Source organism: Helicoverpa armigera, chromosome 7 (assembly GCF_030705265.1).
Source record: "Helicoverpa armigera isolate CAAS_96S chromosome 7, ASM3070526v1, whole genome shotgun sequence".
In the NCBI taxonomy this organism is placed as follows: Eukaryota; Metazoa; Arthropoda; class Insecta; order Lepidoptera; family Noctuidae; genus Helicoverpa; species Helicoverpa armigera.
The window spans coordinates 2,100,542-2,120,349 of NC_087126.1; the positions used below are offsets into that span (position 1 = coordinate 2,100,542).

At 35.2% G+C, this 19,808-nt stretch overlaps 2 protein-coding genes across 5 annotated transcripts; both read left to right on the forward strand.

Annotated features, from left to right (window-relative positions):
- Nucleotides 1-757: 757 nt before the first annotated feature.
- LOC110382220 (uncharacterized) lies at nucleotides 758-13,679 on the forward strand. 4 transcript variants are annotated; one of them, XM_049847548.2, is made up of 9 exons: nucleotides 758-913; nucleotides 1,733-10,133; nucleotides 10,263-10,910; nucleotides 11,417-11,614; nucleotides 11,880-11,993; nucleotides 12,256-12,369; nucleotides 12,592-12,711; nucleotides 13,072-13,194; nucleotides 13,462-13,679. In XM_049847548.2, the coding sequence occupies exons 2-9, from the start codon at nucleotides 1,863-1,865 to the stop codon at nucleotides 13,636-13,638; spliced, it is 9,765 nt and encodes a 3,254-aa protein (XP_049703505.2). In that variant the 5' UTR covers nucleotides 758-913; nucleotides 1,733-1,862; the 3' UTR covers nucleotides 13,639-13,679. The 4 variants fall into 4 exon arrangements, with proteins under 4 accessions (XP_049703505.2, XP_063891628.1, XP_049703501.2 ...); XM_064035558.1 differs by having other exon boundaries at nucleotides 10,318-10,910; nucleotides 13,462-13,678; XM_049847544.2 differs by having other exon boundaries at nucleotides 1,733-10,910; nucleotides 13,462-13,678.
- A 282-nt stretch (nucleotides 13,680-13,961) lies between these two features.
- Nucleotides 13,962-19,525, forward strand: LOC110382222 (zinc finger protein 540). Its single transcript, XM_064035561.1, has 11 exons — nucleotides 13,962-14,178; nucleotides 14,417-14,542; nucleotides 14,684-15,469; nucleotides 15,793-15,923; nucleotides 16,126-16,200; nucleotides 16,393-16,531; nucleotides 16,816-16,922; nucleotides 17,254-17,377; nucleotides 17,731-17,868; nucleotides 18,367-18,564; nucleotides 19,137-19,525. Exons 1-11 carry the CDS (start codon nucleotides 14,062-14,064, stop codon nucleotides 19,299-19,301), a joined length of 2,106 nt encoding a protein of 701 aa, XP_063891631.1. The 5' UTR covers nucleotides 13,962-14,061; the 3' UTR covers nucleotides 19,302-19,525.
- The last annotated feature ends 283 nt before the right edge of the window (nucleotides 19,526-19,808 follow it).

Genomic DNA, 19,808 nt, shown 5'->3' on the forward strand with positions numbered 1-19,808 from the left:
TTGCCTGCAATAAAACTGGACAATTTAATTGTTAGGCTTCTTTTAGAACTGAAACTCGATTTGGTTCTAAATGTATCAGATCTGATGATTTATGTGTACATTAAATCAATAATTCTGTCATGAATTTTGTATCGAATAAATCAAAATTGTCGACGGATATTCTAAATTGTGTGAATTAGTTTTATTGTGGGCAAGTGTTGTTTGTGTAAATAATATTATATCATTCGATGACGAATCAATGTTTTGTTTTATTAACAATCGAGTCACTCACAAAATTAGATACATTGTCTGTCTCTATTTTATATATTAAAAATGGTTTTATTTAGGAGGAGATGATTCATTGATCGATTAAAATTATTATTTAAAACTTTTGTTTTATTGTTTCTGGCCTCTTTTTTCATTGAACGAAATATTAAAATAGATTTCGTAGTTCCAGGGGTCACCCAAAATAAATAAGCTAACATAGTAAACTTCGTAAAATATATCGTAGCGTATCTAGATTGGATAACTGAATTTTTGTACAAGTAGTGACGAGAACTAATTAGTTACTTATACCTAGTTTAGTGACAGTATCAGATCTTTATTTATTTATTATAGTCTAGGTACTATTAGTATTTTGAAAGATTTTAATATCTATATGAAACAAAATGAAAATAGGTTTAAAAAAAAGACATATCGTAAATAGGTTTAAAAAATGCAAGCTCTTTTTACATAAGAAGGTTTTAATCCACCTGCTAAGTCATAAAATAAAAGAAGAATGTTAATACTATTGTCAAAAATATAAAATGATATGTCAAGAGGAGATGTCATTCTAAATTGTTTTATATGAAATCAAGAAAAATACAAAAAAAATAATAATGAAATCATGAAACCTTTGAAATTCAGATTGGTTAATCGAAGGTGATGGATGAAGGTAGGTACCTACTTCTAGTTTTGCATTTATACGTAGGCGGTACTTATGTACAATGTATGTACATCCCACCCAAAACAAAAATGTGAAAGGCTGCCACGTTCGATAATATGGGAATTCTTCACGTCTCACGTAATGCGATGCGGTGTTGGAGAAGACGGGTACCTATAGTTTGTTTGCGATGACATTTGTAGCGTAAGGTGAAGGTAGTGACTTCGGGGTCGTTGATAATATGATGATTTTCCCACCTGAGAAAAAAAATGGAAAATATAAGTAATAGTTGCCCGGTTCGCTCGTGAAACGCCGATAATACAGGAGTAAAGGAACGTTGGTGATTCGAAGACTTTTCTGTTTTAAGTAATCGAGCCAGGCTTCGTCAAGCTTTGCAGTTCCATCGCTTAAGTCGCTTCTCCATAGTTGTCTCACGCTGACGCGTGTTTCCCTTGATTGTGTGTCGATGCCGAAACTCTCATTTCATGCTTACAAAAGTCATGCAAGTTTGACAAAACTTAAAAGGTGTTTAAGTGTGTTACTGATAAAGCGCGTCCAGTTTATTTATTCTGATTAGAATATTTTTTACGTAACGCTGTTTTTATCACTGTCAGAATGTAGTTCGTGTTTAAAAAAGTGAGACTAAATAAATGCTTATAATTTTTAATGCGTATTTTCCCAATTGAATTTATGTATTTTAGATGATGATTAAAAGAAAAGTAGACAACTATGTTGTCCTCTTATTCTCCGGGAAATCCCCGGGAATTTAATCCTGGATCCGATTCAATCCATATTGATATAATAGGTACTGTATAAAGTAATTTTCCTCAGGTTTTGAAATCGGCAAACTTGTGTTGCGGCAGTGCGGGGTCGAAGAATTCAATGAAAATATCAGATGAATCAGAGTCAAGTAAAACTACCAAACAATAAGTAAAAGAAGGTCGGAGTTCCGTAAAGAACGATGACCCAAAAAGTTCACAACGCGTCGTCAGGAAGTTACTCTAAATGCAAAGCTCTTGACGTAAAATGTTCCTGCACCAAATGTGAATCCCCGTATTGTTACGCAAAGCGACAAGAACCTGCCGAGTCCTGCTCGTGCGAAGACTGCAGAGAATCTAATACGTGCCTCTTTTACAACAATAGAGTAGTTGGCTTCAAATCCAGTCATTCAGATACGACCACATCTCCTCGTGTAAGCCCTTTTGTAGCGTCTTATATTGCTCCGTATGTAGCCCCTTACGTAGCCCCGTACTTAGCTCCCTACATAGCTCCGTACATTCGTCATGATTACATGACATCAGCTATAGGTGATTATGCTTACCAAATAAAAAGGACTGATGCGGGCACGAATACAGTAGAGCTATGCAGAAAACTGGTTGGTACTCCAAAGTATTCAATAGAAGAACTCAAAAAGAAATATCTTTATAAGAAAAAGGGGGCAGTTTCATCCAATACAAACTCATATCCATACATTTTGGACCCTGACGAAATTGTACCAAGAAAAAGTGAACCTACGCGTCACACGCTAGAGGTATATGAAACGGTTTCAGGTACACAGAGATCTATAATAGAATCACTTAAAAATGTTTATTTGAAAGACAGCAACAGGGTTACGCGACATACACATAACGCATGTCAATCAGTTTCAGAAACCCAGAGATCTCTAATAGAATCACTTAAAAATGTTTATTTAAAAGACAGCAATAAGGCTGGTCATGACCATAGAGGCCAACCTACGCAGCATACACTTGAGGTATATGAAACAGTTTCAGAAACACAGAAACCTATAATAGAATCACTTAAAAATATTTACTTAAAAGACAGCAATAAGTCTGGTCATGACAGTAGAGGTCAACCTACGCGTCATACGCTTCAGGTATATGAAACAGTTTCAGAAACACAAAAACCCATAATAGAATCACTTAAAAATATTTACTTAAAAGACAGCAATAAGTCTGGTCATGACAGTAGAGGTCAACCTACGCGTCATACACTTAAGGTATATGAAACAGTTTCAGAAACACAGAAACCCATAATAGAATCACTTAAAAATATTTATTTAAAAGACAGCAATAAGTCTGGTCATGACAGTAGAGGTCAACCTACGCGTCATACGCTTCAGGTATATGAATCAGTTTCAGAAACACAGAGATCTGTCATAGAATCGCTTAAAAATGTTTATTTAAAAGACTGCAATAAGTCTGGTCATGACAGTAGAGGTCAACCTACGCGTCATACGCTTCAGGTATATGAATCAGTTTCAGAAACACAGAGATCTATCATAGAATCGCTTAAAAATGTTTATTTAAAAGAAAGCAATAAGGCTGAAAGAAGAGGTCAACCTTCGCGTCATACACTTGAGGTATATGAAACAGTTTCAGAAACACAGAAATCTTTAATAGAAACACTGAAAAATGTTTATTTAAAAGGCAGCACGAAGCATGAAGCTGCATGTTGTAATGAATTATGTTCACCATGTACAGCTGCACCGGCAGGTTACGTTTTAGACCTAAAGGACAAGCCAGCTAAAAATGCCGGACAAGTATCAGAACAAAATGCATTTACGCATGTACTTGACAATAAATGGAACACTATAGAATATCCGAATAATCCGTATGCAAAAAAATATTTTTGCCAGTGTAAAGACTGTCAAACTGAAGAAAACCCCAAACCACCAACGTTTGATCATCCCGGATACATAGTGGAAGTAGAAAAACCTAAGAAGGTAAAAAAAAAAGATAACAATTTCAAAGACTGTTCTTGCGATGACCAATCGACCAATTCAAATAGATCTCTACCACCACCGTCCGGAAATTCTTCTGGTGTCGGTAAAAATAAGCATCAATTATACCACGTCGATGTGAGACATAACAATATGAAAAATAGTAACGAATATTTACAACGTAAGTCTGGATCACGTGGGTATATATACGATGTTCCAAAATACAACAATAATCAAACTTTAGACAAAAGCTGTGCGTGTGAAGTTCTAAAAGGTAAACACTTTTCATCGCCTTATAAACCAACGAAGAATGCTCAAGACCTTTTAAAAGATATAGTTGAAAGTCAGGAAGATGTAATATTGACTAACAAATGTCAAAAAATGAGTAGTGGTTCAGCCAAACAATCCAAATTACCTGGTTATGTTATAGATTTAAACTCGCTAAACCAAACTGCACGGAAGACGAACTATACATCCAACAATTTAGCAAAAACTTCTAATCCTGCTGGTTATATATTTGATGTACCCAAAAAGAAATGTGAGTGCAGTGATACTGGAATGCACAAATTTGGAACACCAGCACAACCAATCAATAACACACAGGTTTTTAACATTAATAGAGTCGAAGCACAGACGGTTGCATCAGACACTCATAAAAACGTAGAAAATAAAGTTATTTGTGAATGTGATAAGTATGAATCACATGACGAGGCGCCGAAATCTGAACCAGTGATCAATAATGTACCAGAATTACCTAAAAATGAAACTGAAAACATTGAAAAGGGTTGTTCCTGTAAAGAATCAGAACATAAATCAAAAGGATCTGGATGTATATACCATGTACCAAAAGATCCACATGCACCAATGTCTAAGCAGTGTTATAAATGTAGTCAGAAAAAATCTGAAGCAAACGGATATGTGTATGAGGTACCGAAAAATACCCCAGACAATACTGCACAAGATGACTTAAAAAAGACACAACCTTTACCCAACAAATGTCAAAAAGATAGCTGTAGCTGTAAACAATCAGAATATAAATTAAAAGGGCCTGGTTTTATTTACGATGTACCAAAACATGCACCCACGTCTCGGCAAGGTTGTAAATGTAGTGAATCCACGAAAATAAAATCTGAAGCACATGGATATGTGTATGATGTACCAAAACAAGTGAAACCGAAAACATGCCAGTGCAAAGAGTCATCAGCATATAAACCTACTACAGTTGCGCAAGATATTTTAAAAAACATAGTTGATACGCAGGCAAATGCAGTTGAATCGTTAACAAATAAATGTCAGAAAAGTAGCTGTAATTGTAAAGAATCTCAATATAAATTAAAGGGGCCGGGCTTTATATACGATGTACCAAAACAACCGTATGGGCCAACGTCATTTCAAGTTTGCAAGTGTAGTAAGTTGGCCAAAACCAAATCTGAACCACAAGGGTATGAGGTACCAAACTATAAACCAACCAAAGTCGCGCAAGAAATTTTCGACAACATTATTGGCACACAGGCAAGTGCGATTGGACCGTTAACGAATAAATGCCAAAAAATATATTGTAGTTGTAGAGAATCGGAATATAAATTAAAAGGACCTGGATTCATATACGATGTTACAAAATGTCCACATGAAGCAATATCAGCAAAAATGAAACCTGAATTAAATAAATATGTCTTTGAAGTACAGAAACATATGAAACAAGCATCGGGAGATAAACAAAAAACATGTCAGTGCAGAGAGTCATCAAAAAATAAATTGGATACCACACAAACCCACAACTCAAGTAGTCATTTAAACTCACCAAAACGTAAATCAGATGCACCTGGATACATATATGAGGTACCGAAGTATCCTTCTAAATCGGAGAAAACCCCTTGCGTGTGCCATCAAAAAAGTCATTCTGATTCACGTGGATATATTTATGACGTTCGACACGTCACAAATATATCACAAAAACCAAGAAATGAATCCGGCTCACAAACAAATGCGACTGGATCGTTGCCCAATAAATGTCAACAAGGTAGCGGTAGCTGTGGCTGTAAGGAGTCAGAATATAAATTAAAAGGTCCTGGATTTATATACGATGTACCAAAACATGCACCCACGTCTCGGCAAGGTTGTAAATGTAAGGAATCAGCGAAAATAACACCTGAAACACATGGATATATTTTTGATGTACCAAAACCTGTGAAACTGAAAACATGCCAGTGCAAGGAGTCATCAGCGGGACATAATACTACAACGCAAGAACAATCAAATACCACACAAATATACAGCATAAATAGGCTGGAAACACAATTCATTGTATCTGATATTCATCACAATTTTAACAAAAAAAGTTGTAACTGTAGCAAATCATCAAAATCTAAATCAGAATTATCTCAACAAATATTTGAGGTACCGAAGTATACTTCTAAATCAAAGAAAAAGAGTTGCCAGTGCGGTCCAACATATAAAAGAAAATCCGAATCACATGGATATGTTTATGAGGTAACGAAATATAAACCAACAAAAACTGCACAAGAAATTTTCAAAAATATACTCGGAACACAAGCTCGTGCGATCGGATTGTTACCGAATAAATGCCGAAAAAATAATTGTAAGAAATCTGAATATAAATTAAAAGGACCTGGATTTGTTTACGACGTCCCAAAATATCCACGTAAGCCAACATCACGGAAAAGCTATGAGAGCAGTGACTCAGCTAAATTGAAATCTGAATCACATGGATATATTTATGAGGTACCAAGATATATGAAAGAACAATCTGGCGATGATCAGAAAAGATGCGCGTGCAGAGGTCCACCAAAAATACAATTTCGATCATCGGAATATAGTGAATATCAAAAGTATAATATGACATCGCGAGAACCGTGTAATACCACACAAATATTCAGCATTAATAGACTAGAAACACAATACGCAGCATATAACGCCATTTGCAATATGAATAAAAAACTTTGTACTTGTCATGCCCCAGAAAAACAAAAACCTGAATTAGCTGGGTACATATATGACGTACCGAAGAATATAAATTCTAAATCAGAGAAGAGCAATTGCGAGTGCAGCCCCACAGAAAAAAGGGAATCCGAATCACATGGGTATGTGTATGAGGTACCGAAATATGAACCAAATAAAAATGGAACAAATGCATTTCGAAAAGACAGAACACAAGTAAGTTGCGAATGTAAAACAGTAATAGGATCTGGATTTGTACACGATCTGCCAAGACATCCTGATGCACCAACGACACGAAAAAGTTGTGAATGTACTGATTCAGCGAATCAGCGAAATAAATCTGAATCTCACGGATACATCTATGAAGTGCCGAAGAATTCTCGTAATGAGTCTTCAGATAATAAAACTAAATTATCTACCAACAAAAAGACATGTGAGTGCAAAGAACCTACCAAAAGTAAACCTGAATCATTTGGATATGAATTCACATACATGAAAAGTAAGCTCTGTTCAGAAGATGTAATAAAATTAATAAATAAACAAAAACAAACAATTGAATCACTGTCCAATCAATATAAGAACAGCAGCAGTAATGGTTTAGCATCAAAAGATAAATCTCTATGCGGTTGTAATAACTCAAGTAGATATAAATCTAATAGTAACGCACAAGACTTATTCAAAGATATACTCGAAATACAGAAAAATGCAATTGAAACACTGACTAATAAATATCACAAGAAAAACTGTGATTGTAATGTTTGTAAGAAAAATGAATTAGAGTCGTCTGGTTTTATATACGAGCTACCGAAATTGGCTCATGTATCAACAGTACAAGAAAATAATTGCGAATGCGCTGAATCCTCAAAACAAATATCAGATTCACCTCGGTACGAAGTCGATTTAACGAAAGAAAGCTGCGCGTGCAGTGCCGACAATGAATATGAAGCCACTAAAAGTTCACAAATAGTTGAATCAAAAAGTATTCCACCTGAATCACAAAACAATTGTAAACAGATGTTGTGTACAGATACAGAAACAGCAAAACTTTCTGATTTAATACTCAAAGACAATGTACCATGTAACGAAAAGAGATCATCAAAAGATAATTTAGAATTAAATAACTGTCCATGTGTACCATTAAACGCAAACAATGCACCACCAACGGAAACGAACAATGATGCCGCGCAATGCAATACAGGAAAAGCAATGTTAAGTGCAGAAGTGATGGATGTGCCATACACAGAATTTAACGCCTCAGTAGCATGCGCAAAATCAGAGTCGTCTAACAAATTGAAAAAATTAACAAAATACGATATATTTAAAAGAATCAAAGAAGCATACAAAGCATGCAGTTGCAAAGTTTGCGAATGCATTGCTGGAAAACCGGTCAAACCTGATATATGTAAATGTAAACCTTGTGAATGCACTGACTGTTTAAGCTTTTTAGAAAGAAATGACTTTAATACGTCATCGAGTGGAAGTAGTAAATGTACATGTGACGGGTGCAACAAAAGCCTATGTCCAGTGGCGATGAATAAACTAGAAATATGTGACTGTTCTCCATGCAACTGTGTAGATTGCGCAAGAGGTTTTACAAAATCTTGCGATTGTGAACCATGTCAATGTGTAGTTTGTAAAGCTAGAACTATTCCCCAACGTCAAACCTTGGTGGTCGCACCTGTTGGCAGGGAACAAAACGTACAGCGTATAGCTTGCACTTGTTCACCATGCGACTGCATCGAATGCGGCCAAGTTCATCGTTTAACTTCAAGTGTGATGCATGAAATGTCTACTGGAACCAACCGTCATGCTTTGTGCAGATGTGAAATCTGCCTCGATGACGCTTGCGATCAAAGCGGAGTCGATTCTTGTAAATGTCCAAAACGTAACAAAGTTATGAATAAACCAGTCGAAAAAGATACACACGATTTTGATATCAGGGTCGCTACTATAGTGCAGAAACCTATGGCACAACAGAATAACAGAAAAGGAAAGAGTCACGATACCATAGCCATGTTTGCAGCAGTACCCAATACGTATCCTGATTTGCAAAGCAGCATTCAAGAATGCACCTGCGAGGAGGGGTGTGAATGTATTTCTTGTGTCTACAAAGAACATGCTATTAATTCAATTAAATCTTCACAACTATTTACATCCATAGAAACGGGAGCAAAATCAAGTATTTCTGAAAATAGAACATTTTCAAGTTATCATTGTCAACTATGTAAAACACAGATGGACGATAGGTCTAGTTTAAATGTTCCAGTTCACATGTCAGCGACGTCAAAATGTATGTCTGAGTGTTGTGATTGTATAGATTGTGGAAAAAATGAATCAAGATCACCGCAACGTTCACTTACCGTACCTTATAATCGTATGGGTCACGAACAATCAATGTCTAAGAATAATGCGAAGGCTTCGCATGAGATTAATTTGCAAAATAATGAGATTTCCGATAGTGTTCTATCTGGTTATTCATCAATAGAAACATCTTCAAAAATATCTTGCCACAAAGGTTATGGCATGATTACACAAAATTCTAGAAATAAAAACAAGTCCTGGGAAAGTTCTTGCAATAGCTCAGGTCACGATTATCCAGAGTATTTAATACAATTTCCAAAATCGACTGTAGAACATTGCCTAAAAGATGTAATGGAGTCAGATATGGATAAAAATGTTAAACTTGGCCAATTCAATACAAATTCAAATGCAACTGAAGAACAAACAGAGTTGAACTCATTTGATACTTCTTTAGCAAAAGAAAATTATTTTCTTGAATGTGGTATAACAGATTCACATAATTCAGAATATATTTGTAGAACTAAGAATAACTGCGATGTATCCTGCCTTCCTGATTCTCCGCAATATTCACTCCATACAAATGCCAAGGGCAGTAACACGCTCGACTCTAACCAACATTTAGTTTTGCAAGTCAATAATCGTCAATGCTCACATAAACCCGAAACAAACGAATGTCACGAAAGTAACGTTAAACAAACAAAAGACATAAATGAATTGCAAGCCTCTTGTTATGTTCTAGATAGAAGATCTTCTTGTAATAACAATGATGAAAGTATTTATGTTGGAAACCGTACAATTTTCAATCCAATGCCTAATGATAATGAATTTCATGCTTCAGATAAGGTTTTTGATCATAATATCGCCGATGATAACACCACCAACGTTTTACTTCCCATACATAATGAACAATATTGTACTAGAAAGTATTTAGAACAATTACCACAATCATGCCTTGTCAGTGCTGCAAATGGTTTGAGTTTCGAGGATTACGAAAGAATCCGAAAAACTCTCAAAGAAGCTAAAGAGTTTACCAGAGAGTTAATAAAACTATTAAAAATGTACGAAAAAGCAAACAACGATTTTGATAGTGTATCTGAAAAGCTGAAAATATCCCATGCATCTCTATTAAGTGGTGACATAAACGCAATTCGTGGCGCCAGAAAAGATGTCGTGGAAGACCGTATTGTCAGCGAAGAAGAATACAATAAAATGAACCACGAGCTTCAAGGAGGTCATTTACAAGCTCCTCCTGTAAGGGAAATATTAAGTTCCTCGTCTATTATACATATGAAAAGACACATTTCGGATTCAGTGTATGGTGATCATGATAATGACAATATGTCTCAAAAATCAATCATTAAAGATATTTCTAATTTTCAGAAAATGAATGAATCCATAGCTCTAGATCCGTCTCATGATTTTAATTCTGTTTTAGAAACAAATGAATTAGTACAAATCGATACACACTTAAACAAGAACGAGGTTTGTTGTGAAAGTGCAGTTAATGTAAAAATGATTGAGGAACATTTGGAGGTAATCCAAAATGTCCAGAACACAACATGCAAGCCCTTAGAGAAGGATTCATTTCATGCTTCAGAGGAAAACACTGCAGTCTGCACTGTAAATAATCGAGGCATTAGAAAAAAATATCGAACACACATTAGAAACTATAAAAAATATACCAAACTTTTAAGATACATTCTTACAATATCGAGAAAAATTAGTGACATTAGTTCAAATGCTAGTGAATTGACGCCGGTAACAAAATATCATGTCACTGTGGGAACATCCTCAACTGTTGTCGCAGAGTCGATTCAAAAAATGAATAATGAACTAAGTACTTTATTACCGATCAAAGACTCTCAAGAACTACATATTTTACGAAGACAAGGAAATGGACTTAATCAAATTTTGAAAAAACTCGAGACCGTATTCCGGAATTTTGAAAAAGATGCAGTGTCTTTAAAAACTAGCGTTCTTGGGAAGAGCTTGGAAGAATATAAAATGGAAATCGGTTCCATAAGACATGTGAGTCAAGTTAAGGTTTTATGTTAGAACTAGCTGTTTCCCAAAAGTCAGAAATATTATAGCTTCGCACCAAGACAAAAGGCAGTCTGCAGCCATCCTCAATAAATAATAGTCATTCACAGTAAAATTAGTATTTGGCTTTAAGATGCTAGCTCTTCAGCTTAAAAATATTAATATACATTCAATTAACAATCAAAATTTATTTTCTTTCTTTCTTTCTGAAGAAATAAATAAATTCTGAAGAAATAAATTTTATTGCTCAACCAAAGACGCATGTTTAAAGAGTTAGGATTCTCTTTTCCTCTGCCTTAAGGACGTAAACATTTGGCATACCTAAGCTCGCTTTATAGGTAATCCACTGTTTCAACAGATCAAATTAGTCCATTTATTTAGCTTATAATTGCATGAATGCAAACACTAGAAATTTGTAACTTTCATATATTGTAATTCAATATTTTATTACATTGGAGACAGTTAGTTTTAACTATGTGTACAAACCTGTTCAGGAACTCGAAGAAACAGATACCTGTCCAATTTTAAAGACAAAATCTAGCTGGAACATCGAACCTCGTAAGAATAGTAAAGATTTGTGTATAATTCCATCGATGGAGCTTGATCTAAAGAAAATGGTTCATTCAATACCACAACAGAAGGTTGTCTCCAAAAAACGATTGAATGTGCCCCATCATAAGAATAAAGCTTTAGTAAGTTTATAGTCACTTTAAGAGCAACGATTGTGAAAATATGTCTTCAGAATTTGAAACCTAGGTAAGTTGGTGAGTCAGGGAATCTAGAAGCGACTGCATTCTTCGACACTGTTTCCACGCGCGGTAAGTTTTTAATATTTTATATTAACGTCGTAGGGCGAGTGGATTGCTGGTGTAATTGACGTTTCGTCTATTTTTTTTATTATTTTATAATTGGGTTCTGTGATGATATTTAAATATTCCATCGTTCCAAATTTTTTAGGCTGACCTGCAAGAAGAAGTGAAGAAGCTATTGGAAATGCCAAGTTTGCAACCGCAGGAACCCATTCATTACACTACAGACTGTGTAAAAGAAAACCTTATTAAGAAACAAAGGGTGAGATAAAACCTTTGAAATTTTATGAACATCTATTGTGTACTATTGTGGCGCGTTATGTTTGAACGCGCTATTGCTTAGAGGGTATATAAGTATGAGTGGTTGGAAAATGCACACCCAGGCCAAGACCACGGTTAGTTAATTTATACATAAAAGGGATCATGTGAAAACAATATAGCCTGGTTGCATACTAAACCGTTTTATGCTTGTGCTACATTGTGTTTCATCTCAATTATATGTAATTCATCAACATTTTTTACAGAATAAATTCAATTCGGAAATAGAAGAAGCTCCTATGCCAGAGACATCGTTGCCATCATTCTGCAGTAGTAACCAATTCAAACATGTCGACAGAGAAGTATATTGCAGTTCTACGGTATGTCAACAAAAAGGGCAGGGACCTCCTAAGCACATTTGCTGATTATGTTATTGTCATATTGATTGCCTGAAAAAGGAAATAATGAGATAGGACTGGATGGTAGTATGACGGCTGACGGAGAGGAATGGAAGCGAAGAAGGGCAGAACGGAGAGGAAGAATAACCTTACCTACAGTATTTTGTAAATTTTATTACCTACGATTAATATTTAATTTCACAGAACATGGACATAGCGATGCAAATCAGGGATTTGCTCAACTTGGCGGTAGAAATGATGCCGCTTAAAAGCCAAAGAGGTCTCGACAGTGTTGCCACTGCTACTCGGGTTCCTAGTATGGGAGTAAGTTAACCATTCAATCTTACGCCTCCATAAAACGAATGTATCTGTATTTATCAGTGTAGTTATTTATCGGCAGAATCGATTGAGATGTGTTTTTGTTAGTTGACCACCGCTGGGAAACCAGCGGTGGTTCTTAGAGATATTTCATCAAAATCGGCTACACCGTTTTCAAGTTATGAGCGGTTCAATAACTGGACTGGGTTACTTATCTGTGTGGATGCGCCCTGCGTGCGCAATTTTTAGGAATAAGTTCACTGTGTTCGCCAGTGAAGCTAAGTCAGTAGATACATGTACCTAACATTAGATAAGCCCCCATTACGTACTGCTCGTCCTTTAACTAATAAATGTTTTCTTTATTAGAGTGATACAGACAGTTGCGAATTCCTAAAGGTGGGCTTCACTGCTTTGCGCAGAGTATCAGACAATACTGTGTTTGTCAAGTGGAATGTACCACGAGTTCTCGACAAGGTCAAAGGCTATGAGGTAAAACAAAATAGTTGTTCCCCGCGTTTTTTTTTAAACCTTTCCATAACTGGGTACAATATATACTGTCACCCGGGGATGGTGTAGCTTCTCAATCAGTCTAATGTGGTATGCACTATAATACTTCCCTTATTTATCTACTACTCTTCTAGTATAACATTCTTTTTATCATATTATTAAAGTTAGTTACATTTTTCGAGTTAGTTGTTACGAGAAGACAGTAACAAATGAACAATTTCATTACAACGTTTTTTTTTTTAATTGCAGCTATTGGTGGACGGGCGTTCCGTAAAGACAATACTCACTCCAACAAAGTCCATGGCCGTGGTCTCATGTTTGCCGCACACAGAAAAAGTGCTGCTGACGATTCGTACCATTACCTCTGACGTATCGACTGGACGCTATCCAGCCACTACCATTATTTACAATCCTCGTGTTAAGTAACAATAAATTAATTTAGCTATCTTTTACAAACGTGTTTCCTTTTTTATCTTAGGTGCTAACTAAACGATCAAGTTTCTAAATATCCTTACAATAAAAATAATAAATTCGTGCCTAAGTACTTATGGCATAGGTTTCATTAGTGTGAATGAGAGGGGCAGGTGGCCCTGGGATTTTTTGGTCTAAAAGTTGTAGTGGGAGCTAAGTGGGATCCTTGCAACGACCTCTATATAAATATAGAGGCAACTCTTGTAATCATAGACTTCCTTTAGGTGCCATAGCTATAGTCTATGGCATAATTGACATTGACATACTGATATTTGTTGACTGACATTGACAGTTACACAAATATAGAATTTTGTGACGCTCGCTTGGGTCGTATTTGTGAGTCTTACGAATAAAAAATAATATGAATTTGTTTTGAAAATGGATGATCAAAAATATTGCAGAGTATGTCTTGTGACTGATGTTAAGATGTTTAATTTGGAAACTACAACGAGTACGTCAATCGGTGTAGTTTACTCTCACTTGGCTCAAATTCCGGTAAGAGCGTAAATATTTTGTAGGTTTGTGGTGTTTGATATACAATAAATTTTGTGAATGACTATTGCTTCAACTTAATACAAAACCCATCAAGTTTAGTGCCACCTAAATGCTGGACGGGATGCTGAAGTAAATTTTATATAAAAATCGTATGGTGGAGAAAAAAATGGAATTCTGAGATTTAAAACCTCTTATTATCGAATCATATTGGTATTGATTGCTATTAACTATTTTGCAGATATTTGACGGGAACCAACATGTGTGTTTTGAGTGTGCAAGCCTTCTACACAAGTTTCAAGAGTTCAAATCGAAATGTCTCAGAGCAAACAATATACTGTCTAGATTTGAAGTTGGTTCGACACAGGTAAGTTATGAAATAACAAATATTGAAATAAGAAGTACCTTTCTAAAAACACCGCCCCTAAGACGACCCACTGACCAAACATAGATTTGTCTCTGGCTGTACTAGATGTGTATTAGAATAATCCTGTTTTATTTAATCCAGGCAACCAAATCATCTATCAAAAATGTAGATAGAAAAATAAATAAATTGGAATCTACTTTAAAAAATTCCGGTGTGGAGATGTGTGTATGTACCTCCTATGAAGATCCTGCAAATTACATAGAAATCGAAATAAATAAAGTTGAAGAAAATGAAGTCAAACCTTCAGATATTTGTGTTAAAATTGAAGAGGACAATAAAACTGAAATAGACAAAATACCAGACTTTGATGGAGGTCACAACGATACAGATGAAGATTATAATTTATCTTCAGAAGAAACAACTACAGTGAACATTGTGTCCAGCAATCCTCCAAAACGAAAAAGAAAAGTAAACACACAAACAAAAACTAGTAAAAAAAGAAAAATTAAAAGCGAAAACGATCTTGATGATGATAAACCTCTTTCTAAATCTGTCACTAAGAAGGTTGCATCTTTAAAGTCAGCAAAAAAGGTTGCTACCTCAAAGCCTGTTAAAAAGGTTGCAGCTGCAAAGCCGGTTAAGAAGGTTGCATCAGCATCTCCAAAACGTGTTAAAAAGGTTGCATCATCAAAGTCTACAGAAAAAGATGAAACGGAAAAGGCTAGTAAAAAAAAGGATGGAGTTGATATAGCATTCTTTGATAATTATGCCACAGTTGAGTTTCTTACACATGAAGATGCCAGGAAAGAGGTGCTACAAAGAAGAGAGTCTACTAACTATAAAGTATCACCGTTTAAATGTGATTTGTGTTATAGAGGGTTTGAAGCTAAGAGTGCATTTGAGAATCATATGAAAAGACATAAAACAGTAAGTATAATTTTAAACATTGATTAGAGTATTTATTTAGTCATTAGGGGGGTAGTTACTTTACATGGTTATAAACTTAGTTTTATCTAAAATTTCAAATCCCACATATATAGCCTTAAAAAGTGCTCCTTCATGATATTATATTGTGTTTAATTTTTTAATATACTTCTTGTAAGTTGTAAGTTGAGCTGAGCATTCCTGCCCTTGCCCAATTATTATTTGGTTTTGTTGCAGCAAGTTTTCATATATGATCTTCTATCTTCATTGTAATGAATGTGTTTTTATTCTGATATGATATCAATTGACATAATTATCATTTTCAGGAATTTGGTGATCATGAATGTGAGGTCTGTCACCTGAGGTTTCCGACACAAGTGAAGCTATGTAAGCACCGGCTGTCGTGTCATAAGAGAAAGTTCAGCTGTAAATTATGCTCTTATGTATGTTATTGCATGTAAGTGAAATACTAATTTGAGAGTTCATCTATTTATTTGGAATATTTTAATCATAAAGCTGGAATTCCGAGAGGCACCACTTAGTACAGTTGCCCTTTCCTGAATTGACATTAGAATTGATTGCACCATGACTGTGTAATGTAGTTTCTTTATTAAATACTTAAGGATAAAGACTTAATTTTACTTGTAATTTACTTACAGATATCAAGCAAAAACTCATGTTAGTCTACACAAGGGAACAAAGTATCCATGTAAACACTGTGGTGAATTATTCAGGTAACTTATTTTTTTATTTATAAAATAGGTATAATTCCCATTATTATTATTTTTTAGGAAAAGTTTAAAAAACCTTCCTCAATTAGTATAGAAGTTATTATTTTCATTATATATTCAAACTGACACTTGCTTCCTTAAGTCTATTAATATTTTCGATAAGAATGTACAATTAATTCGTTTCCATAATTTCAGTATGCCAAACAGTCTACTAATGCACATGCGTATGAAGCATTTGAAGGAGTCTGTGCGCGAGAGTGTCTGTGAGATGTGTGGCAGCACGTTCAGAACACCACACGGATTGTACCTGCATAATATGAAAGTGCATAGACAGGTAAGATGATAAGGGTTTTGAAATAAAGGTACTGAATTAAATAGACAACTCTGAAAAAATAGGTAGATTTATTTTTCCCTCAAATTAAAGAATGATTTAATAATAACTGAAAGGATTGTATTCTTCAGTATTTAAAATGTAGCTAGACCTCCAATTTTGACATCTGTAATCACTCAAGTGACTGATCTATAAGTTATCAGGCAACACTCGATTATCTTTTGCAAATATTTTTTATTGGATTGTTGCGTTAGAGCACCTACTTCAAAATATTTTCACCTTTGCAGGAAAAGAATGAGAAGCTTGGCCCCAAATGTGACGACTGTGGTGTGCACTTTGCGTCAGAGCTGGCTTGGAAGCGACATTTAGTGATTGCAACTAAACATAAAGTCAGGTAAACAATCTTTTAGAATACCTAATATACTTACTCCACCAAACCATAGTGAATTATTTTTTAATCAACCAATAGAATTTTGTTACTCAATCATTTTTTTCACCTTTCCTTATTATGTGTGTGATTTCTAATTCATTTATATAAATGATATAAAAAAATATTCATTGTTTAAAAACTCCAAAGCGGAGGCTTTGGTTAAGTCTGGTCCTAAAAATAGTCATGGCATATTTATGTTGATCTCTTTTTACAATCCTCGACAAAAAGTGTCTCCATCTCTAAGGTACCACAAGTAGCTAAAACAAGTAATTATATTATCAACTTACCCTTACAGTAATGGCTGCAAATTCTGTGGAGAAACGTTTGCAAATGAAGACGACTTGAAGACTCATCTGAAAGTGCATTCTCGGAAGCAAATCAACAGAAATCTAACGAAGTTGCCAGGCCCTTGTGCTATAGTGAGTATTTATACCTTTTTATGTTTATTAAATATTTCGTCTCGAAATAATTTTAATTAGAATTCGAACTCGAAATTAGATGAAGTTGGGTATATTTGTGAGGGATATTTATTTATTTATTTTATTCTTCAACCTTATCACTAACATTACAGATACAATCTAATGCATTAGTGGGGCACTTATCTAACTTCTTACAAAATTAAACACATGGCATTCGGGTAATAAAAAACACAAGATACATTATTAAATATAATCTGCATACGTTCAGTGCAGTGTAGGATCTAGGGCGATATTGTAAAACTACTAGTAATGAACGAATTTTCATTCATTTTCTCGCTTTAAAATATTTCCAGTGTCACAAATGGGTAGAGAATCGCGCGGAGTACAAAGCACACATGACGTCAGAACACCCGCAGTGCGACGAAGCTAAGAAGTTCCACCAAGAAGATCAGACGCCTTTCGTCTGTGAAGTCTGCGGGAAGATGTTCAAGGTAATAGCATTATTTATTGAATAGCTTAATTATTGTACAAATTATCTGACAGTTATGAAATTTTATTATTTTTGTGTGAAAATAAATTTAGTAAGATATTTTAATTGCATTTAAAATGTTTGGCTTTCATTCTACTCCATACGATTCACACAATTCATTTAACATACTCTTTTATATCTATTCAAACTTATTATTTTTATTTATTTATTTTAAACTGCCATTTTCTCGCGGTTTTTCCCATGGGAACTACTGCCCAAAAACTGTTAAAACTTGGCTGCAAAACAGCACTATTTAAACTTGGCTGCAAAACAGCACTATTTAAACTTGGCTGCAAAACAGCACTATTTAAACGTCTTCACAAAAGAAGACGTTCATACGTATTTTTTCTGCGAAAAAGTGGAGCAACAAACTCCCCAGCGTCCTTATGTCGGTCTGAACCTGTTAACACTGTTTTCTACTATTAAAATAAATACTGTAGTTAACCTATTTTAATTGCAGAAACAATGCTTCCTCACGTACCACCAGCGCAAGCACACAGGCGAGCGTCCATACAAGTGTCCTGTGTGCGACAAGGCGTTCCAGCTGGCGGGCGCGCTCACCATCCACCGCGCCGTACACGAGCGCACGCGCACGCACAAGTGCCACGTGTGCGAGCGAGTCTTCACCTTCCGCACTACGCTCAACAAGCATATGAAGGTAAGTCTACTGTTTGCTGTACATATTTTTCTTAGCCTGCGGCTCTTAGCGGCATGTGCCGTAAGAGTATGTATCTTCGCGTATCCAGGATAAAATGTAGCCTTATGTAGCACTGTCTAGCATTTTTTTTCAAATCGGACTGACAGTTCCAAGACAGGTAGCACGTTCAAGCAAACAATGTCTTCAGCTTTATTACTGGGTTTAGATTGTTCCCAGAGTTAACTAAGTCCTAGGTTTTTTTTTTTTTTAATAAAATAAATCTTTATTTTCTCTTCAATTACAGTGTTAAGTACATTACAATACAGGTTGCTTTTGTAAGAGAATGGTGTCTGTTTAAGGTTACCCCTGTGTTAAATTAGGATTTAGGATATTTAGGAATTAGGATATTTTGACACAGAGAATATAAACTGTGTTTCCATATCCAATTCATCAGGATTTGCCTTAAAATTATTAAAAATAGTTAGGTTACATAATGGGCGCAAGCAATCCTCGAATGAATTGTGATAAAACTGAAATCTAACTATGTACCTATATCTGTAATTTGTGTATTCAAAAATGCTATCTATTTACAGATACACCTCGGCATCAGACCTCACAAATGCACTCTCTGCGAAAAAGGCTTCATTCACTTGTGCGATTTGAAACTGCATATAAAATACGTGCACGACAAAGTACCTTGGCCTAAGAAGAAAAACAAGAGGAACGTTGATGATACAGCTTATTTAGACTATAATTGATCAACTTCAAGTATCAAGATTATTTGCTCCTGAATCTTTTCTCGCCACTACATTTGTAGGGTGACCTGGCAAATGCAATAGAATAGAATGTTAGCTAAATGTGTACTGGTTACACTCTTTGAATCGGTATTATTGTCTGTATAAAGCTTTGGAATTTTGTAATGTAATCGTGATGATTGAAATGTGTATTATAGAATCGTGTAAGTAATAAATAATGGATATTACTTATCGTTTTATTACATTATGGGGTTATAAACAGTAGTTAGATCCTTCGGGGCATGTTGTAAGTGGAAATTACAGCTCAGGATATCACTAAGTTTAAGCTGCCCGCCCACGTTCAATGATCGGTGACCAACTTTTGTAGGAGAAAAATAGAATACTTATAGCAGTTGCGCAAAGAACACGTCCTACAAAATGTCGGTTAGAAAATCCCAGTCCCACAAAAATCGGTCCGATTTTTTTGTGCAGCGATTCTACGTTTCGAATTGCCATTAAGTTCGGCCTTGT

Coding starts and splice junctions, on each gene's coding strand:
- LOC110382220 (XM_049847544.2), top strand. CDS start 1,863: ATGACCCAAAAAGTTCACAACGCGTCGTCAGGAAGTTACTCTAAATGC. Junction 10,911..11,416: donor AAATCGGTTCCATAAGACAT/GTGAGTCAAGTT, acceptor AAACCTGTTCAG/GAACTCGAAGAAACAGATAC. Junction 11,994..12,255: donor ACCTTATTAAGAAACAAAGG/GTGAGATAAAAC, acceptor CATTTTTTACAG/AATAAATTCAATTCGGAAAT.
- LOC110382222 (XM_064035561.1), top strand. CDS start 14,062: ATGGATGATCAAAAATATTGCAGAGTATGTCTTGTGACTGATGTTAAG. Junction 14,543..14,683: donor TTGAAGTTGGTTCGACACAG/GTAAGTTATGAA, acceptor TATTTAATCCAG/GCAACCAAATCATCTATCAA. Junction 16,532..16,815: donor ATATGAAAGTGCATAGACAG/GTAAGATGATAA, acceptor TCACCTTTGCAG/GAAAAGAATGAGAAGCTTGG.